The sequence below is a fragment of the Oculina patagonica genome, chromosome 5 (assembly GCF_052425735.1).
Source record: "Oculina patagonica isolate OP01 chromosome 5, crgOcupat, whole genome shotgun sequence".
NCBI classification, from domain to species: Eukaryota; Metazoa; Cnidaria; class Anthozoa; order Scleractinia; family Oculinidae; genus Oculina; species Oculina patagonica.
In genome coordinates this window covers 28,816,173-28,834,657 of record NC_135762.1, presented here as the reverse complement: position 1 = coordinate 28,834,657, position 18,485 = coordinate 28,816,173, and the positions used below count along the sequence as shown (strand labels likewise).

The following is an 18,485-nucleotide window of genomic DNA, read 5'->3' as shown; positions in this document are numbered from 1 at the left end:
CTGCCCAAGTGTTCAAGCAGAAAAAAGCTTTCGTTTTAAGTTGTCTGTTGCTGTTCATTGTTTGAAATTTACTGAACTAGCTTTCACGTTTTACCTTTGAACGAGTCTCAAGCGCTCAGAAGCGGTATTTGGCTAGCTGCATGAAGGTAATGTCAGTAAACCCAATACCAACCCTAATAGCCTGTTAAACCATTCTTTTTCTTTTACTTACATTCTTTTCTTATCTTTACTTTCTTTTGTAACAATTCTAGACGCCTGAGAAGAGCCTGCGGGTTAAGATGTTCCAGTACAGCGGCTGGATGAATGAGAATGATGCCCCCAAGGGATCTGGTCTTATTACTTTAATCGCCAAAGTAGAGAAATGGCAACAACATTCCGGGAATGGGCCTATCACTGTTATTTGCAGGTAAGTAGTAGCGCATGTCTGCTTTTGTCTTTTTCAAAACTCCATCGCCGTACCCGGGGTCTTCGTTCCCCTTGACTAGCGGTCGAGAAACGAGCGACCGTGGAAAGTTCCGATTTGAAGTCCGAAAATATTGGACTTCCGGTTGAACTGCGCATGCTTAGCTTTCAAAAGCATGACCAACGAACTTTTTGGTGTTTTCTTCCGGCTATTTTTATTGTTTTCAAAACCAATCAAAGTCGATCCTGTTACGGAACTTTCGAGAGGCGCTCGTTTCGTAAAGCGTGCGCAGTGAGGAACGAAGACTTGCGCAGGCTCTCTATTCGGGGGCAACGTGAATATTGAACTCTTCTAGCGCCGATGACGCGATCCCGCGAGTGCCGAAGGCGCGAGTCGGCAATGAAGTGAGTCGCGGGAGCGAAGGGGGGCGGGAAGCTCGCTTCGCTCGTCGCTCCTCTTCGGCACTCGCGGGATCCCGCCTTCCGCGCTCGAAGAGTTCAATTCACGTTGCCCCCAAATAGAGAGCCTGCTCGCTGGCTAGTCAAAACTCTACCAGCACTTAGCTTGCGCAAAGCTCATTAAGTACATCCGCTTGTTGTCGGCTAGTAAAGATTACTTGAGGTGGTAAGCGTTTACACTAGTGCTTACTGTTGGTGCTACGTCACAATTTTTCTTATAATTTATTTCAACCTTCTTATAATTTTTTTCAGCCTTTATTAAAGCCCATTTACTTGCTTTTCTCCTCCGCTGATTCCTTGCCTTTAATACATTTGTGTGTGTTTCTCTTCGTTTCAGTGACGGTCTCGGTCGCAGTGGAACATTTTGTGCGTTGTACTCGGTGCTGGAACGTCTGAAGATCGAACAAGTCATTGACGTGTTCCAGGCGATCAAAGCCATGAGAATTCCTCGACCTGGACTGGTTAAGACAGCAGTAAGTTAGCCCCTTAGATGGAAATAAAAATTCTCCTTATCTTTCCCCATATATGTCTTTAAATACTAGTGCAGGGAATTTGGCACTGAATCAGTACAATAATTAAAACCGCTAACGATTTTATTGTTTATTTGTAGGCGGAATATAAATTCATCCATTACGCCATCCAAGATTACTTATCAGCCTTTGATGACTACGCGAATTTCAAGCCTTGAAAGACAGTCCGTGATCAGCTCATAACAGAGGAGAATAGACTGAACGAAGATACACGAGAATGCTCCAGGTCCCTGCTGCTGAAATACTAGCATAAAATAGCTACCTATAATAGCTCTCAGTATCACGAAGAGCTTGGTAGGGCTAAAATAATGACCAGAGTTTTCCTTACAAGAAGCAAGTAATTAGCAATGAACTTAACCATTATTAAGTCTGGCCTCGGTTGTTCAAAGGGTAGATAACACTACCCATCGCATATCACTATCTGTGGATGCGCGTAGTCACACTATCCACTGGATAGTGATTTAGAGCAGTTTTCAATTGAGTGTCGTAAAACCAAAACCAAAGTAATTACTCTGGCCAATCACAAAGGACACAGACAATCCAGTGAACCAATCAAAACTCGAAGCAAATACATGTAGCCGGCACGAAGCGCGGGAAAACATGCGCGAGCGAGTCACGATTGGTTTTGGTTTAAGTTCTGATTGGCTGAGAAAGTGGCGCGAGATTTTTAAGCCAATCACTAAGCGTAGAAATGCAAAACCAAAGTAAACGCAATTAACTTTTGACACTCAAGTGAAAACCGCTCTATGGTGGATAGCGTCATTCACTCTTTGAATAACCGGGGCCTGTTTTTTTACGCTCTCGCGCAAAAGCTCCACTATTAATGGCGTGAAATTTCGCCATTTTATCCGTAGTTCGCATTGCGAACCAATCGTAGTTGTTTTATAATTGTACAGAGAGTACTAATAGAATATGATAGAATAATATAAGATACGATTAGAGCATCGACCGACAGAAGTGAATTTCTATGGAAATGCAATTACCGTTGAATTGAATTGTAATTTGAAATTGATTTATTTTATGATTTTCTCGAATGATTCACTCAAAGTGATTTTACGTAAAATGATTTTTTTGATAAAATGTACATTAGAACTTCTTAACTGGCCGTCTGTAGACAAAGCCTTTTTTATTACCTCCCGTTTACTATTGCGTGCTCAATGCAGTAATGTGGCGGGAATGCCCAGAGATTGCTAGGTTTGTTGTACAACCCTGGTCACAAATTGCGACAGGTTTTTATTAATGGTTTTACAAAGATCAGTAAATCATGGTAGTTGAGCAGTTTTCAATTCAGTGTCGTAAAACCAAAACCAAAGTAATTACTCTGGCCAATTACAAAGGGCACAGACAATCCAGTGAACCAATCAAAACTCGAAGCAAATACATGTAGCCGGCACAAAGCGCGGGAAAACGTGCGCGAGTGACTCACGATTGGGTTTCAGTGGTTTAAGTTCTGACTGGTCGAAAATGTGGTGCGAGATTGTTAAGCCAATCAATCAATCAATCAATCAATCAATCCAGTGAACCAATCAAAACTCGAAGCAAATACATGTAGCCGGCAAAACGCGGGAAAACGTGCGCGAGCGACTCACGATTGGTTTTCAGTGGTTTTAGTTCTGACTGGTCAAACATATGGTGCAAGTGAAAACCGCTCTAATATTGGCGTGAAAACGTAAAACAGTAAGGTAAAGAATTGAAAGACATTATTTGTATTGGGTGAGGTTTTGTTCATCAACATGACGTTCAGAACGGTTGTAAACAAGCATGTTAAGAATTGAATAACTGTTTAGCAGTAAAATTAAATGAATTGTATATTTAGTAACTTAATGGTAACTAATCTCTAGAACGATAGGTTTAATTATATATATTCTTTAGATTTTTTATAAAGAATTTTATTTAGTACTATAAAATATTTAACTTTTGATTGTTGGCGGTTTGCTTTATAAAGGCTAGCTTTCACAAAGTCCCATTAAGTATATCGTTAGAAATTTCTCACGCGCGTTGACTAACATTTGATTAAAGGTATAGCAGAAGTATGCTTCCACTTTCAAGGATGTGATAATTAACTCTGCCAGAGTTTTGGCTACGTGCAGTAAAGTAACCGACAGAAGTTTATGCCAACGCTTATTTGAAAACTAGCCTTTAGTTGTGATTTTTTTTTTAAATGTAATTAGATAGATCTAATATTGAATTACAGTACCGTAAAATTCCGGTTAGGACCCCCCCCCCCTAAAAGCCCCCCCTCCCCTGGTTGTAGGCCCATCTACCTGGAAACAATAAATTATGATACATCCGGTTATAAGCCCCCCCCCCCCCCCTGATATGAGCCCCCTCTGCTGGATGACAGCGCTGAACAGGGCTAAATGTTGCTTTAAAAAACGTATTTCGATTAACACTGCCGTGGCTCGTTTCGAAACTTTTTTCCGCTAATAAGGCCCCCTGGATATAAGCCCCTCCGTTTATAAGCCCATCAAAAAACCCTTACGAAGTTGTAATAAGCCCAGGGCTAATAACCGGAATTTTACGGTATACCAAAAACATAGATGTGTAAATTGAATAAAAACCTCGAGGCTCAGAGGGTTTTTCAATTATTTTAATTATTTTTTCTCTCATTACGAAAGTGCGAAGAGTGAATTTATATAATAACAGTAAACCATGCCCATAGTTTTATAATTTATTTGTTGTACTTTGCATTAATCATAACTAAGTAAAAGAAACGCCTTTGTTCTAATTTATCCCGAAAAACGACTGCAGTAATCAAGATAGATGTACGTATTTAAACGCGTCACTATCAAAGTATGTATTTTTGAGTTTTTACTATCGCAATAAAAGACAAACCTTTTTTAAACGCATGGTGAAAAATATTATGGAGCTATATTATTATGTGAATGACTGTTTTTGTTTGTTTGTTTATTTAGGAAATAAAGTGTGCCCTTAAAATAATCATATTGAGCATTGAGCAGAGACGCTCTTTCACTCTTGCTCCCAAGCATCATGTTCCTCCCGTTTCACTCTTCTTTCGTTATTCCACTCCTCCTTGCAACATCAGATTTGTCACTGAGTAATTTGGTCAAAATCCCCCCGTCCCCTTCCCCCACGAAAGAAAGGAAAGGGGAAAGGATATGTATTATGTGCCTCCATTTAGCGTGCAAAATCTGACGCATGGAACGTAGAAACAACGACCTTGTGAGTAGGGGAGTTGATAAAAGGCACATTTGCTACGAAAGAAACCTTTAAGCAGCTTGATTTATAATCCTAACTTAAACCGTCATGATACTGTGCCACGTTAAAAAATTTGCTTGTTAGAGGTTTAAAATACGTAGCATACGAACTTGACAAAAAACTGGCACTCATGTCTCAGTAGTAAGCCAAGCATTTATTTAAGCAAAGACCACACTTTCCATGGGTAACCGTTAAGAAAAAAAAAAAAAAAAAACAAACAAAAAAAAAAAAAAAAAAAAAATTTAATATTTTTTTTTTTCTCTTTAAAAATTCTACCCAAAAACCAAAAAAAAAAAAAAAAAAAAAATTAATAAACTGTAAAAAACCCCCGCGACCTTAACCAGCGCAATAAACCCACGCGGGATGTTGGGAGAACACGAGAAAATCGACTGAAGGAAGAGCTTCGATGGGTGTAAAAATGGCGCCCGCTTAGATCATATCAACTAGAAAAACCATAACACATATGATTAACTGTAGTGTCTTAAAAGTAAGATCGTATGAAGCAGTCGAAACAATGATTACCAGCTCAGGGCTGTGTACCTTTTGAGAAGTGTTGGTCGAGATCGAACTCGAAACCTTAGGCGTATATTTGCCTTTTTAGACCGCCTTGCCGTTTGTTAAACAGCGGAAATTTTCCACCGAACAAGAAGGAAGAAAAACATGCACTATGAGTTCCAAGTTAACAACACATTTTTTTTTTCGTCTTAAATGTTTTCAAAAAGCAATCCAGCGTAGCTCGATTCAGATTCACGCAAAATCGGACCACAGTGAGCCAACAAAGTTTTTTTAATTGTGGACTTCTCAAAAAAATCTTATACTGTATTTATTCACAAGCGCCGTGCCATAATCTTGGTGTGCTTGATTCTGATGGTACATTTTTCCCGCCTCTCAATTCAATTGTTCGTACTAATGTCGTTACATTAAAAATGAAAAAAAAAAGATATTACGAAAAGTAAACATTGTTGACTTTAAACACTACGCAGGAAAAAAAAATGAACCGAAATTGATTTTGAATTTTATTTGATTTTGTAAAATAAAATATTAAAATTCAACTGTTTAGCTGATCGATTTAGCACATTGAAGTTAACAGTTTCTTAAGAAACGGCAAATTTCCTTTTGTTAAATATCAAACCCTTTTAGTCGCGACAGCCGCTTTGAAAAGAGCCGCCAACTTGCGGTGCTTTGGAAAAATTAAAAGCAAATACAGCCGTTGCGAATGTTTGAGGACGAATTAGAATTGTGTGAGTTCGTTTGCGTAATTCTCGTATCTGGGATGCATTTTATCGCTATAACAGTGTTCAAGGAGTGGAAGATATCGATCTATACCTGGTTTATTAAGGAAAGGGTTTGAAAACTTGTCGCTATGTCGTTTCAAGCCGGAAATAATTCGCTGTCTCACCAACAACAGCCAGAAGGGGCCACTCTTCAACAGCATTCATGGCAAATGATTCCTCTTCCGTCGGCAATCCTTTTCACTTGCCTAGCGCCGTTTACAGCTCTCGGAAACGGCTTTTTGCTACTCATCTTTTACAAAAACTCTTCAACACTTCTCCGCACTCCTTCGAACTTCTTCATCTTTAGTATGGCATGGGCAAACTTTCTTACCGGCTTTGTTCTTCAGCCGCTGCTGGCTTACCGATATTACTCTCTCTACCTAAACAATGAACTTCTAATTGCACTCCGTAAAGTAATGTCAGCGTTTTCCATCGTCACAATGAACGCTTCGATTTTTAGCGTGTGCGCATTCTCGTGGGACAGTTTTCTAGCCTTGACGCGGCCCATAAAACACAGAAAGTGTGTGACTGTAAGAAGAGCTAAAGTGGCCATTGCTTGTGTGTGGATCTATCAAATTGTATTTGCCTCCTTGTTGTTCACGAACATCCCACTACCTTTGGTTCATCAAATAGATCTGCATTTGAACACGACTCTTATCTCTGTCCTCTTGCTTCTGTGTTACGTTTGCTTGTATAAAGCATTTAAGCAACGCGAGCGGAAGAGAGTAAGGTCGTTCAACAGCCCCAGGCCACAGTCGAGCTTCAGGACGAGTAAAATGAGCACCAAGATGGAGAAGCGAATGCGTATGATAATCTTCTTATTCACCTTGGTGACGACCATTCCCATTCTGCCAGTCACTGTAGTGTGGTACGTCACGTGGTATTGCAGCGAATGCCAGCAGAACCAGCAACTGGTGCTGGCTGAAAAAGTGCTGAATCAGCTTGTTTTTGTCAAGTTTGTTCTTGATCCCTTTGTTTATGCTTGGCGTTTGGAAAGATATCGGAAAGCCTTGAAGAAAATGATATGTTGTACTAGCTGATAAAAAAAAACCACGCAACAAAGAAACAAACAAACCAAAAAATGGCCAAAGATGTCTTCTCGGCAGGGTTGTGCTCTTTATTAAAATGTTCACTTGGTCACTGCTATTTAGAAATATTAATTTTCTTCATCGCAAAAATCGTTATTTATTTGGAGTTCTAGTTTTTGATTTGTTTTCCAGTCCCCTTTTTTAGTTTATAAACCATCAATCAAGTTTGTCATAAACGCAAAGGGAAAATCTTTATTATAAATACACACTGACTGTACGCAAAACTCGTTAATCCATTTTGACAATGCCTGATGTGGTAATAGGAAGTAAGGCGCACAAATGTCATTTTCGGTTCTCCATCTCTGCTACATTGCATGGTAAAGTTTTACACAAACCCGTCAATGTTGTCACCAAAGTGAATGCGTTTATTGATTGCATATATTATAAATATTTAATTTGTTAATCACTCAATGGAGTCATATACGTGATGATAATCTCTTAAATAAAAAAATTAAAAAAAAAAAAAAAAAAAAAAAAAAGGGGGGGTTTGGAAACCCAAATAAAAAAAAAAATATTTTTTATTTTTTTTTTTTTTTTTTTCTTTTTTTTTTTTTTTTTTTTTGAAGAAATAAAAAAAACCACAAAATATTTTTCCACCTATACAAAAACCCCGAAATTTTTCAAAAAAAATCCCCTGCACGTCGTATTTTCAACTCTCTTCTCGGTGTTTGGATATCCCGATGAAACACTGCCTCTCGTGTTTGATATATTACATATTCTTTAAAGGACTATAAAGTGTGCTCTTAAATATCATAACAGTTACTCAAGATCCCTTTCCACCGCCTCCCACTCCACCAACTGAACTTCAACGAACTTGGAAAAGAATTGGCAATGAACGAATCCAGTCAATCCAAGGTGAAAATATCAAAACAGTGTAAACAACAGATGGAAGTATTAGAGATGTTTCGCATAACTCCACTACCTCCGCAAACTAACTACTGTTGTTGGAAACACTTACTAAATATGAAAACTGCAAATTAAACAATGAAAGACCGTTTGTTGTCATCCGTTCAACAGCTCAGACAATGTGAATTGTCGATGAACAGAATGAATGAAAATTCAAACAATCTTCATGACTATGACACTCTGAATGACACCGATCATATTTTGTATTCTGCACAGTCTTTTCAGTCTGATGAATACGGCTTCGGGATTAAGCCTAGAATTTCACCTTTACTTTTCTTGAGTATACTGTGCTACCTGTTTTTACTTTTACGTTAAGATGAAGTATAGACAATTATTTATCATTAAACAGTACGACATGTAGTCTACATGTCGCTGGGCCAAAAATGTTCAAAGTTTTACAACGACGGGCTGAAACCATTGGGGATGGCCCGGTATGTGTTCTTCATTAAAATGAACATTTAGTCCCATAGAAATAATTTTCTATTTTTCCTGCCATGGAACATGGCCGCCATGCAACAAAATTTCGCACCAGAATCAAATTTGCATCATTAGAAGGTGTTTGTAGTGGAGTTATGCGAAACATCTCTAATGAGGTCTGCTTCGAGGAAATTGGCCCATACTGCCGTAGCTTACCCTGGTTTCTATAGCATTAAGCGACTAGGAAATTTTTACTCCCCCTGGATGGGATGCTAGTCCATCGCAGAGCTCACCCCAGTATTAATTCGACGGTACTCGTTTTTGCTAGTTGTGCACCGTAAGGTTTTGCTGAACGATTTTTTCCATGACCAGGTTTTTTCCTTTTTTTCTTTAGGACACAACAACCAATAAATCCGGTCGTACAAACAAACACCTTTTATTCACACCAACCCTGTGTAAAGAATAATAGACAGTTTCAAATTACATTTACTAATAATAATAATAATAAAAGCTTTATTTAAACTGGAAAGAAATCTATCGCATATAAAAAATGCTGGTCTTAACAGATGTCCAGTAATAATCTAGATAAAATACAATACATTATTACCTAATCTACTAATTATCAACATGCATTGGTATAAGACTGAGCATTATGATTCTAGTCAATTCTCGAGTTAAAGAGTGTAGTTTAGAAGATAGTTTAGGTTTTCAGCTATAGGTAGCGAGTCCAGTCACCCCAGCATGCACATTTCCGTGCATTTGTGCGTATACAGTGATAAGAAAGGCTTGTGTTGTTGGTAGCCACTGCACTAGACTACAAGCAGTCCCTATTCTTTCGCAGAGTCCGTCGAGCTTGAAGCGAAATTTTTTTCGAAGAGTTCGTCGAGCTTATAGCGAAAAAAAAATTTCGCTTTAAGCTCGACGAACTCTTCGGAAAAAAATTTTGCTTCAAGCTCGACAGACTCTTCGAAAAAAATAGGGACTGCGTGTAGTCTACCACTGCACAAGTAAATGTCACTCGTTGTAATGGCACCAAACGGGAAATCTGCTGTACTTGTCTTTTTTAGTGACGATAATACCAACTCGATTTCCGCAGCCAGCTGTTGCTTTCCGCATGGGATATGCCACTTTAGCGTTATTGATCCATGCGTTCCTGTGCAAAAAAAAAAATTCATAATGTCGATTTCGGTATGAGTTCGATTGTCATGATCAAGTTTTTGTAAGCTTAGCTTAATGCTTTGATCTGAGCTAAGTTTTGGCTGGTGGTAAATATGATATACCAAGGTGGCGGAAACCGTGAGAAATAAGAAAAAAATCACAAATTTTGTACTTTTTCTAAGTAGAAATACAGGTAAAAAAAAAGACGAGAACCAGTAAGGAAGGTAAAGATAAGATGTTCAACATGACACGAGCGTGGGACAAAGAAAAATTCTGAGTCCCCGACGGGAATCGAACCCATGGCCTCCCAGATACCGGTTGGGCGCTCTAACCAACTGAGCTACGGGAGACTCGTAGTGAGCTGGGCCATTTTACTAGGTTGATATGTGACATGCGTCCTGCATACTGCTAGGATCAGCAATGTCGAAATCATCCGAAGTTTTGTAGTAAATAATAAAGATGGTAAATTTTAAGCTCGGTAATAAATAATAAAGATAAGATGTTCTACATGACACGAGCATGGGACAAAGAAAAATTCTGAGTCCCCGACGGGGACTGGGTATATGTCGGTATCTGGGAGGCCATGGGTTCGATTCCCGTCGGGGACTCAGAATTTTTCTTTGTCCCATGCTCGTGTCATGTAGAACATCTTATCTTTATCAATTATTACCGAGCTTAAAATTTACCATCTTTATTATTTGCTACAGTAAGGAAGATGTTTGAACTCTCGTTGTTGTTTTTTTGTTGTTGTTGGACCTCGCCCTTCCTTCTTTTGGGGACTTTGTTTTCCGAGCACGTGAACTTGGTAAGTAGCCAATCGCTGCCCGAAATATTGATGTAACAGTTCTTCTCTCGCCTTCTGCTAAATAAAAAAATCACTCTTCGAGTTTAGAGTCTCTGGATCTGACGTTAAAATATGTAAGAATAAATCGTTGTGTTGTGCGGCGGTACCGGTTGTAAATGACTCTTCAATTTCATGAAGTGATTTCTATCAGAAGGGGCCGGAACTATGAGGTAAAAGGTACGGAAAGTGGAAAGGACACCCCCTCCTCCCTGTTCCCTCACCTAGCAAACAACGTCGGTAAACCACTTACATGCAAATACTGAGGTTAGCATTCCATGCTGAGTACAACTGATCATACGACGCCATAGAGGCATCTAGCGGTTTGCACAGTTTCTCTGCTTCGTAGAAGTTGAGCTTTCTTTCTCTAAAGGTCGTGAGTGCCACTCTTTCTTTCATGGTTCCTTTGCCAATTTGTTTCCTATCTAGTGCTCAATCATAAACAAAGAAAAATGTAAATGGTTTCACACAATCGTACGAGTGCTCGATGCAAATACATGCAGAGCGGGATACTATAATTAAAAGATTGAGACTGCACGGACAGCTACTTAAAGTTTCACGCACGAGGCGATCATCAGACTGTGCCGTTAATAGCAGTTGAAAGAAAATTTAAACTACATTCATGGAGGGCGGTTTGAGCGATCTTGCTTTTGATTGGCTGCATAAAACTTGTTTTCGTGCCTGCACTTGGTGATTGGATATCTGAATTAATCACCAAGTGCAGGCACGAAAACAAGTTTTATGCAGCCAATCAAAGCAAGATCGCTCAAACCGCCCTCCATGAATGTAGTTTAAATTTTCTTTCAACTGCTATTGGCTGCGGTCACATCTAGACTGCTAACTATAGTTAGGACGGCGTTAACTATAGTTAGCTATTTTGGTAATGTGACCGCTTCTCTGTTCGCCCTAACTATAGTTAGAAAATTTACGCCTCGCTGATCCAAAACAATACACACTAACTATAGTTATACCCAAGCAAGGTTCATGGGTTGGTCTTAAGTTTGCAAACGAAAAACCAATCAGAATGCGACAATTCTTTTCGCACGTGCGAGATGAACATAAATTTGCAAAACAAAGCGTCAAGGGAAGGAAAACAAGAAAAACAACATGCCAAGAAATTACATATCATCAATGTTAGCAAATATTAAGCTCGAATTCTTCGGTTTCTAGCATCCTTACTTCCTTTTATTCTCTCCACTGGACACAAATAAACAACAAGGGCTGTCATGAACTAATTTAAATACCAAATTATTCCGGCACAACCTAATTAGAACTAACTATAGTTAACTGCATTGGTGTGACCGCAAAGACGACCGAAAGCACTAACTATAGTTAGGTATGACGTCACGTAACTTGAGACTAACTATAGTTAAACTTTAGTTACGTCGTAGATGTGACCGCAGCCATTAACGGCACAGTCTGATGATCGCCTCGTGCGTGAAACTTTAAGTAACTGTCCGTGCAGTCTCAATCTTTTAATTATAGTGTTCAATCATATATGTTATCTTTCAATATCAGTTTGTTGGGCAAAAGACGCAATATTAAAACCAAGGAAAATGACAAATTAGGACGTACTGCTACCATAAACGCCTTCATTTTTCGCAGACTTAACATTAAGATTTTATGGAGAACTTAATGCATATGCCGATCATTCAGTGAGTCAATGTTTCCTTTTTCCTTCAAGGAAATGTGAATGCACCAAACCGCGAAATATTTAAACAAAAGTATATTGTGCCAAAAAAATACCACATGGATTTTTGTTTCGAAATAATTCATACTTATAGTAACTGGCAGAACACTAGCGCACATTCGTCAGGAGTTATGGTCGATGAGGGTTTACACCACGAACATGACATAATCTGTATCGCAACGCAAGGCAAAACAAAACATAAATGAGACTGACGCGCTATAAAATATCAGCTGGTGCATTTGGGGCAAAATTTACGAAAAATTCGTCACCAAGTGAAACAAAGTGATCTTACGAGCTTCCACGCGCTCTGCGTTTCCCCGCTAGCTTCAAGCTCATGAATACGCCGAGAGTATTAAGATGGTTCTCGCCCAACATTCGAGCAGACCTCTTAGCATGGTAACAGTTTAAGTACAGCTAACAAAAACCTGCCAAAAATTTAGCACTCAAGCTGACCCCGCGAGAGAAATATGGATTTGAAATTGTCATATTTCAGTTAAATGGACGTTTCGCGCCAGTTCAAAACAAAATGGCGCGTGTTATAAACCTTTTTGCGAGGTTTGACTTTAATTTTCTCAAAAATGCATTAGTATTTATCTTCGGGGTCACTAAGACAAATAAGTTTCGATAAGATCTTTTAAATAGTATACAAAATGTTGCCGTACTATGAGTAGATTTTTGGTACTTAATTTTCGCACTCGTTGCTCGAATTTTCAGCGGAAACCGTCTTAATTAAAAGGTCCACATTTCCGTCATTTTAGTCTAGTGTAACACTCGCCCCGCACACACACACACATTCATTTGTATTTGATTTGTCCTTAACTGGTCAAACAGTTACTAATATATATATTTTGATTGTTCTTTTTCCTAATATGATCAAAAGTCACGTCACAGCCGTCGAGTAATAAAGAACTATATCCATTTACGGATCAAAATGATTCAACCAGCCGAATTTAACCAAATTCAGGTATCTCTTACCAACAGTGCATTTGTCATCAATGAAGTTCAAGCCAATATTCTTAAGTGGGCATTGGCAGAAGTAAAGTCCGTCAGTTGGTCCAGTAAAGCACTCTTTTCCATGAAGGCATGGTGAAGAAGCACATGGGAGATATCTATAGAAAGACTTGTTACAAAAAAGATGTAAATTAACCCTCGGACGTACAAGCAAACTCATACCCCCAAACTCGTACAAGGGGCATCTAGCAGATGGAACACCTCGGCTCCCCAGAGTTTTCGTTGAATTAAGGCGCAAAGAAAAATTTTTGCACTGAGTAGAAAGCCCGTAGCATACTCTACAAGACGACATTATTTTTGTTGGCTGTGACGTCATTATAGCTGCCATCTTGGATTTCACTATTTTCTTAGAAAGTCCGAAAATAATGGAAATTGATGCAAAATTAAAACCGAATGCTTATGGAATGCCAAAATCATCAAATCGTACAATTCTGTTTCAAAAAACTGGAAAACATAAAGAAAAATGTTAAAAACAACGATCTTTGGCAAGACCTGTTTGTAAATATCATAGGCACATGATTGACATATCATAATTCCCGCAAGTGATGAATAATGAACAGCTAGTGAAAGCTTCAGCATTGTAGAGTAAATCCTCTTTTTAAAATTTCGAAAAAACATACGGGGGAAGGCGGATGGCATCCACCCCCCCCCCCCCCCCCCCGCCATTCTGTACGTCCGAGTGTTAAATTCACGTGCTAGGTGTTAGAGCATATTTTACTTGTACATTTTTATTTTTGACATTTGTGAAGTGTAATCAAATAATTATTAACCAAACCAAACCAAACCAAACCAAAACAAAACAAACCAAACCGAAACGAAACGAACCGAACCGAACCGAACCGAACCGAACCGAACCGATTTAAGGGCGGCTCAATGCAGATAAGCTGGCAGTGAAACTAAGGCGGCAGCCTTTTAACTACATGCACTAGTAACAAGTACTAGTAAGTGCAAGTATTGCTTGACTTACCTCTTCAGTCATGCCGTAATACGTAAACCCTGGCCTGTCTTGGATTTTTTGAGGTTCTATCTTCATTTCAGAGTTGTACAGCTCGCATTTGTATAGGCCTTTCTCTTGAGCACCGCCAAAGTTAAACGAATAGCAGTCCTTGTTGGTAGCGTTAACACAAAGAAACAAGCAATCCCAGACGTCTTGCGTGAGATGGCGCCCAACCAAACTGCCATTGAAGGACTTCCCTTCCAGTTTGTAGAATTTTGCTTCCCGAACGTCATTGGGATGAGGATATATTAGAGACAGACAAAACATGGCAATGCAGAAAGGAAAGTACAGCAAACGACAATTTGTAGTGGGCATTTTCGTCCAATTTTAAAGTTGCGTTGTTTCAGAATAACCTGCAAGATTTAAAAAGTAAGAGAAATAAGTCTGCTGTCGCTCTGAACCCCTTCCAGATACTAGTTCAGATACTAAACATTGAAGACCAATATGCATCTTGAACTTTGTAGTAAGACTTGCCTGGAAGGCGTTTGTTGTTTGTCACGTATATAAGCTGCATTTTCCCCAAGGATAGCCTGAAGGTCGCCTTCGGGTAAATGCAAAGCTTTTGTAAACCAGTTGAGTCCATAACTCACTCTGTAATGTGACACGAAATGAAACACGTTTTTTTTACAAAGGAATTTGGCCTGAATCCCAGTGGAAGCTCGCCGATACGGTCGCCTTTGGGCCAATAAAACGCATTATTTAACTCCATTCTAAGATCGGACGTAACTAAGATAAGTTTAAGGTGCCCCGCGGCTATTTTAGAGGCTGACAGTTCCCTTTTTTATGCGCATCCAGACTACACAAACGAAACCAGATAAGGCGTTTGTGTACATGCTGGATTTTCTCATACTTAAAAATAAAAGAAAAACAATCGGTAGTTTTTTTGTAGTTCGAAAAACAATGAATATCTTAAAAAATACATTTTACGCATCGTAAACATCTTCTGTTTTATTTGCTCATAACTTTTGCTAGGAGTTTCCGATCTTCTTAGAATTTTCAGCATTGTTGTAGCTGGTATTAAGCTTTCAGATAATCAAAACAATCAAAACATAACACAAGCGTTGTTGTAACAACAGTTACTGGCAAAAATATACAAGCATAAATTTTTTAAGCTAAAATCTAACAGTCAACTGTGCAGTAATTTCTACCCAGTCGATTTCGTTGAAACTTGCTCACATGAATTATTGGGTAATTTGAACGTATTGACAGCTTTAAGAAAAAATCCATCTTCGCGTTTAGAAAATATTCGCGTTTTATTAAAAAATAGGTTAATTTAAAAGTGCTAATTTTTCGTGTTCACTGTTTTTGTTTGTTCCAAATTTTAAAGCTTCATAAAATTTGAACATTTGGTTTTTCGACTACCAAAAATCAGAGAAATCGGTTAAGGTTGCCATGCCCAAAAATCGATTTAAAAAATAGCACCTCCGCTCCGGGAAATACCCGCGGGCCACCTTTATAATACTTATCATACTACTATCCATTTTTGTCGGGCAAAAGGCTTTTTCGACAATAAACTTTCGTGAATTATATAATAAATGCGCCGGTTTCTATAAATATATGTTTTTCTTTTCCCTTTTCATTTATTTCGAATATTTCGTAATGGGAATCGGACTGAGATAATAATAATAATAACAACTTTATTAACGTGTCAAATCTGTAGTAGCTGAGGGGAAAAGTCCCCTCTACTAATTGTGGACACCTAACCTGCCTAACTAAAACACGTAATTAATGAGGAGGAACAGAATTAATTCGTAACACAGTTAACTGATGGTTTGCTTTGAATTGCACGACGTGAAATCTGGTCTATTATTAAGTACACCCATGAATAGCAAAACACAGCTTTGAAAATAACACGCAAACTTTTTTGTTTGTTTTGTTTTGTCTATGTTTTTACTGAAAAAAATTAGTATATATTTTTTGATTACAAACCAGAAGCAACAAGTGCAATCCTTGTTCAATTCAGTAACCGATGAAACTATCTTTTTGAACTCTCCTTGTTGCTTGTACTTTGTACTGTGTGTGTTAGGCATGAATAGATTGTGCTAGTAAATTCAGGAAAAGTTGCTGCACAATATACCCAAAAGTTGCTCTAAAGTTGCTCAAATATTAAAAAGTTGCCACCAAAATTTAGAAAAGTTGCTAGCTCTAGAGTCGTTTTGTTTTAGATAAATACTCAAAACGTGTTTGTTTGTTTGTTTGTTTGTTGCCATTTAAACATTTTCATTAAATATTCTTACAATCATTAAAAGAGGCAAAAAAGCCATTGTTATATGAGAAATATAAATACTTTGTTGCAACCAATATACTCTTTAAACTCAACATAACTTCAATAATAAATAAAAATAAGAAAAAAATTAAAATTAAAAAAAAAGATAAAAAAGATAACAATCCTTCGCAATTAAACGACCTTTTATAGTTTGGATCGGTTTTATATCAATCTGTTGCTCAAAAGTTGCCAAGGAAGACAAAAGTTGCCCTAGGTTGCTGATACCACAAAAAAGTTGCTTAAAACGCTAAAAGTTGCTCAAAAGTTGCCAAGCACAATCTATTTATGCCTAGTGTGTGTATGAAGGATCAAAAGGGAGTTTCGAGAAATTTCTGCTGTAATATAAAATTTTCGGTCTCGTAGTCAGGGATATTTATATTTAGGCTAGTTTTGGCAAAAAGGTGGCGCGAGAATCATAGTCAGGGATATCTCGTAGTCAGAGATATTTATATTTTTGGCTAGTTTTGGCAAAAAGGTGGCGCGAGAATCATAGTCAGGGATATCTCGTAGTCAGAGATATTTATATTTTTGGCTAGTTTTGGCAAAAAGGTGGCGCGAGAATCATAGTCAGGGATATCTCGTAGTCAGAGATATTTATATTTTTGGCTAGTTTTGGCAAAAAGGTGGCATGAGAATCATTCAGAGGCAGCGAATGCAATTTTTCGTTATTCTTCAAAGGTGATTTTTCACATTTAAAAACAAGCGAAATCCATTTCGTCTTCGAATTCGATTTCCATACAAGACATACGACGCATACATTTGCTTCAGAGAAACACTCGAGGTTTCTCTAAATTGCATGGAGGTTGAGTGTGCGCTAGTTTTACCAGCAAAGTAACTCAGATAAGGTTTTTTACTGAAAAAGGAGAGTTATCACTTCGGTGAAGTTTGTGTTGACTCAAGGCCTGGCAATACGTGGAAGTATGTTTTCGGAAACATGTTTCCATAATTTTTTCATTGTCTTGCCATGGTTCAATGCTGCGCGAAAATACGGAATGTCTGCGGTGTAGCAGAAGCAAATTTTGCTTCATGGAAACAAAAATTGACGCTGGAAACAATGTTTCCATTATGGCAAAACTGGGGATCATTGGAGAAACATGTGCGCGCTGTGAGTGCTTCTGAAAACTTTTTCGCCAGGCCTTCCACACGTTACTGAATTATTTGCTTCCGTATTCTGGTGTTTATTTACAAACAATTATCAAAAAGAAGAAGAAGAAGAAGAAGAAGAAGAAGAAGAAGAAGAAGAAGTTATCTTACCGTTCTTAGGATGATCGCTCTACCAGTTTCCCTAGCGTTTTAAAACAACTGCCTTTTGAAAATATTTCTCGTAAATATAAATTAATTGCTGTATACGCTATGAATTTCTCTTTTCTGATTGGTTCTCCGCAGGCCTATTTTTTACGTAATTGGAGCGTGATAGTGTTGATGTCTAATTGTTACAGGTGTTCAATTTAAAGGAGTTTATATTTAACACCGGCGTCACCTCCAACTATGCACCTCCATGTCCGCTTTCTTGCTGTTTTCTTATTCATACTTTTTGTTAAACTAATATTTTTTGTAATTAAAAGAGGTCAAGAAATTACTCACACGACACTCGTTGAGTTGAACTCTACTTTGTCTAATTACTAGTACTTATAAAAAGCGTTATTGTACTTGGAATTTTGGCGAGAAACGAAAATGTGATGGCAGCTATATGTCATAAGCTTGCATGTTTGTTAAGAAACAGCGGGTTTTTCAATACATCGCTTGCTTCGAAATGTTGTTTTTATTTACTTATAAAAAGCTTAATTGTTTTTGAAATTTTGGCGAGAAACGAAAATGCGATGGGGTTATATGTCAAAGGCTTGTTTGTTAAGAAACAAGCGGGTTTTTCAATACATGGTTTGCTTCGAAATGTTGTCTATAGCCCAACGTTAATGTTACTTATAGAAGTGCTAATATTCACGCCTTAAGGTTTACATTCAAATTCAAGTCACTTTCTGAGGGAACCATGTAGTTAAGAGAGTTAATGGCAAGCTGCGTGTAACAAATTATTAACCTCTAGGCGAGCGGCATATTTGAGAATTTTTGCCCATGAAAATTCTCTTTTATGGAATTAGTGCATGAACCAAAGTAGAAAAACCCCAAAGTAAACTGCGTATTTTCTGGATTTTTGAAGCGTAGAATTACCACTTTAAAAGGCTTTTTCTCTGGAGTTAGTGTGTAAAACAGAAAAGAAATAAATAAAAGA

General features: G+C 38.1%; 3 protein-coding genes and 1 long non-coding RNA gene across 6 annotated transcripts in view; 2 read left to right on the top strand and 2 right to left on the bottom strand.

The window, feature by feature from the left end:
• The window catches only part of LOC144654275 (receptor-type tyrosine-protein phosphatase delta-like), a 30,332-nt gene extending 28,533 nt beyond the window's left edge, over positions 1 to 1,799 (top strand). For all 3 annotated transcript variants that reach the window (XM_078514363.1, XM_078514364.1, XM_078514365.1), the window contains 3 exons: positions 252 to 406; positions 1,199 to 1,334; positions 1,472 to 1,799. In XM_078514363.1, the coding sequence (XP_078370489.1) occupies positions 252 to 406; positions 1,199 to 1,334; positions 1,472 to 1,549 (369 nt within the window). In that variant the 3' untranslated portion in view covers positions 1,550 to 1,799. The remainder of the gene's footprint in view (positions 1 to 251; positions 407 to 1,198; positions 1,335 to 1,471) is intronic.
• A 2,186-nt stretch (positions 1,800 to 3,985) lies between these two features.
• Positions 3,986 to 4,799, bottom strand: LOC144654499 (uncharacterized). Its single transcript, XR_013570921.1, has 2 exons — positions 4,674 to 4,799; positions 3,986 to 4,629 (listed from the first exon to the last, which is right to left on the bottom strand). It is a non-coding gene; the product is annotated as an uncharacterized LOC144654499 (long non-coding RNA).
• A 1,059-nt stretch (positions 4,800 to 5,858) lies between these two features.
• Positions 5,859 to 7,395, top strand: LOC144654394 (adrenocorticotropic hormone receptor-like). Its single transcript, XM_078514536.1, has one exon. The coding sequence runs from the start codon at positions 5,974 to 5,976 to the stop codon at positions 6,922 to 6,924; it is 951 nt and encodes a 316-aa protein (XP_078370662.1). The 5' UTR covers positions 5,859 to 5,973; the 3' UTR covers positions 6,925 to 7,395.
• Positions 7,396 to 9,045: 1,650 nt separating this feature from the next.
• LOC144654416 (uncharacterized) lies at positions 9,046 to 17,681 on the bottom strand. The gene is made up of 5 exons (XM_078514564.1): positions 17,513 to 17,681; positions 13,963 to 14,345; positions 12,960 to 13,104; positions 10,548 to 10,719; positions 9,046 to 9,448 (listed from the first exon to the last, which is right to left on the bottom strand). The coding sequence occupies exons 2-5, from the start codon at positions 14,305 to 14,307 to the stop codon at positions 9,310 to 9,312; spliced, it is 801 nt and encodes a 266-aa protein (XP_078370690.1). The 5' UTR covers positions 14,308 to 14,345; positions 17,513 to 17,681; the 3' UTR covers positions 9,046 to 9,309.
• Between the last annotated feature and the right edge of the window lie 804 nt (positions 17,682 to 18,485).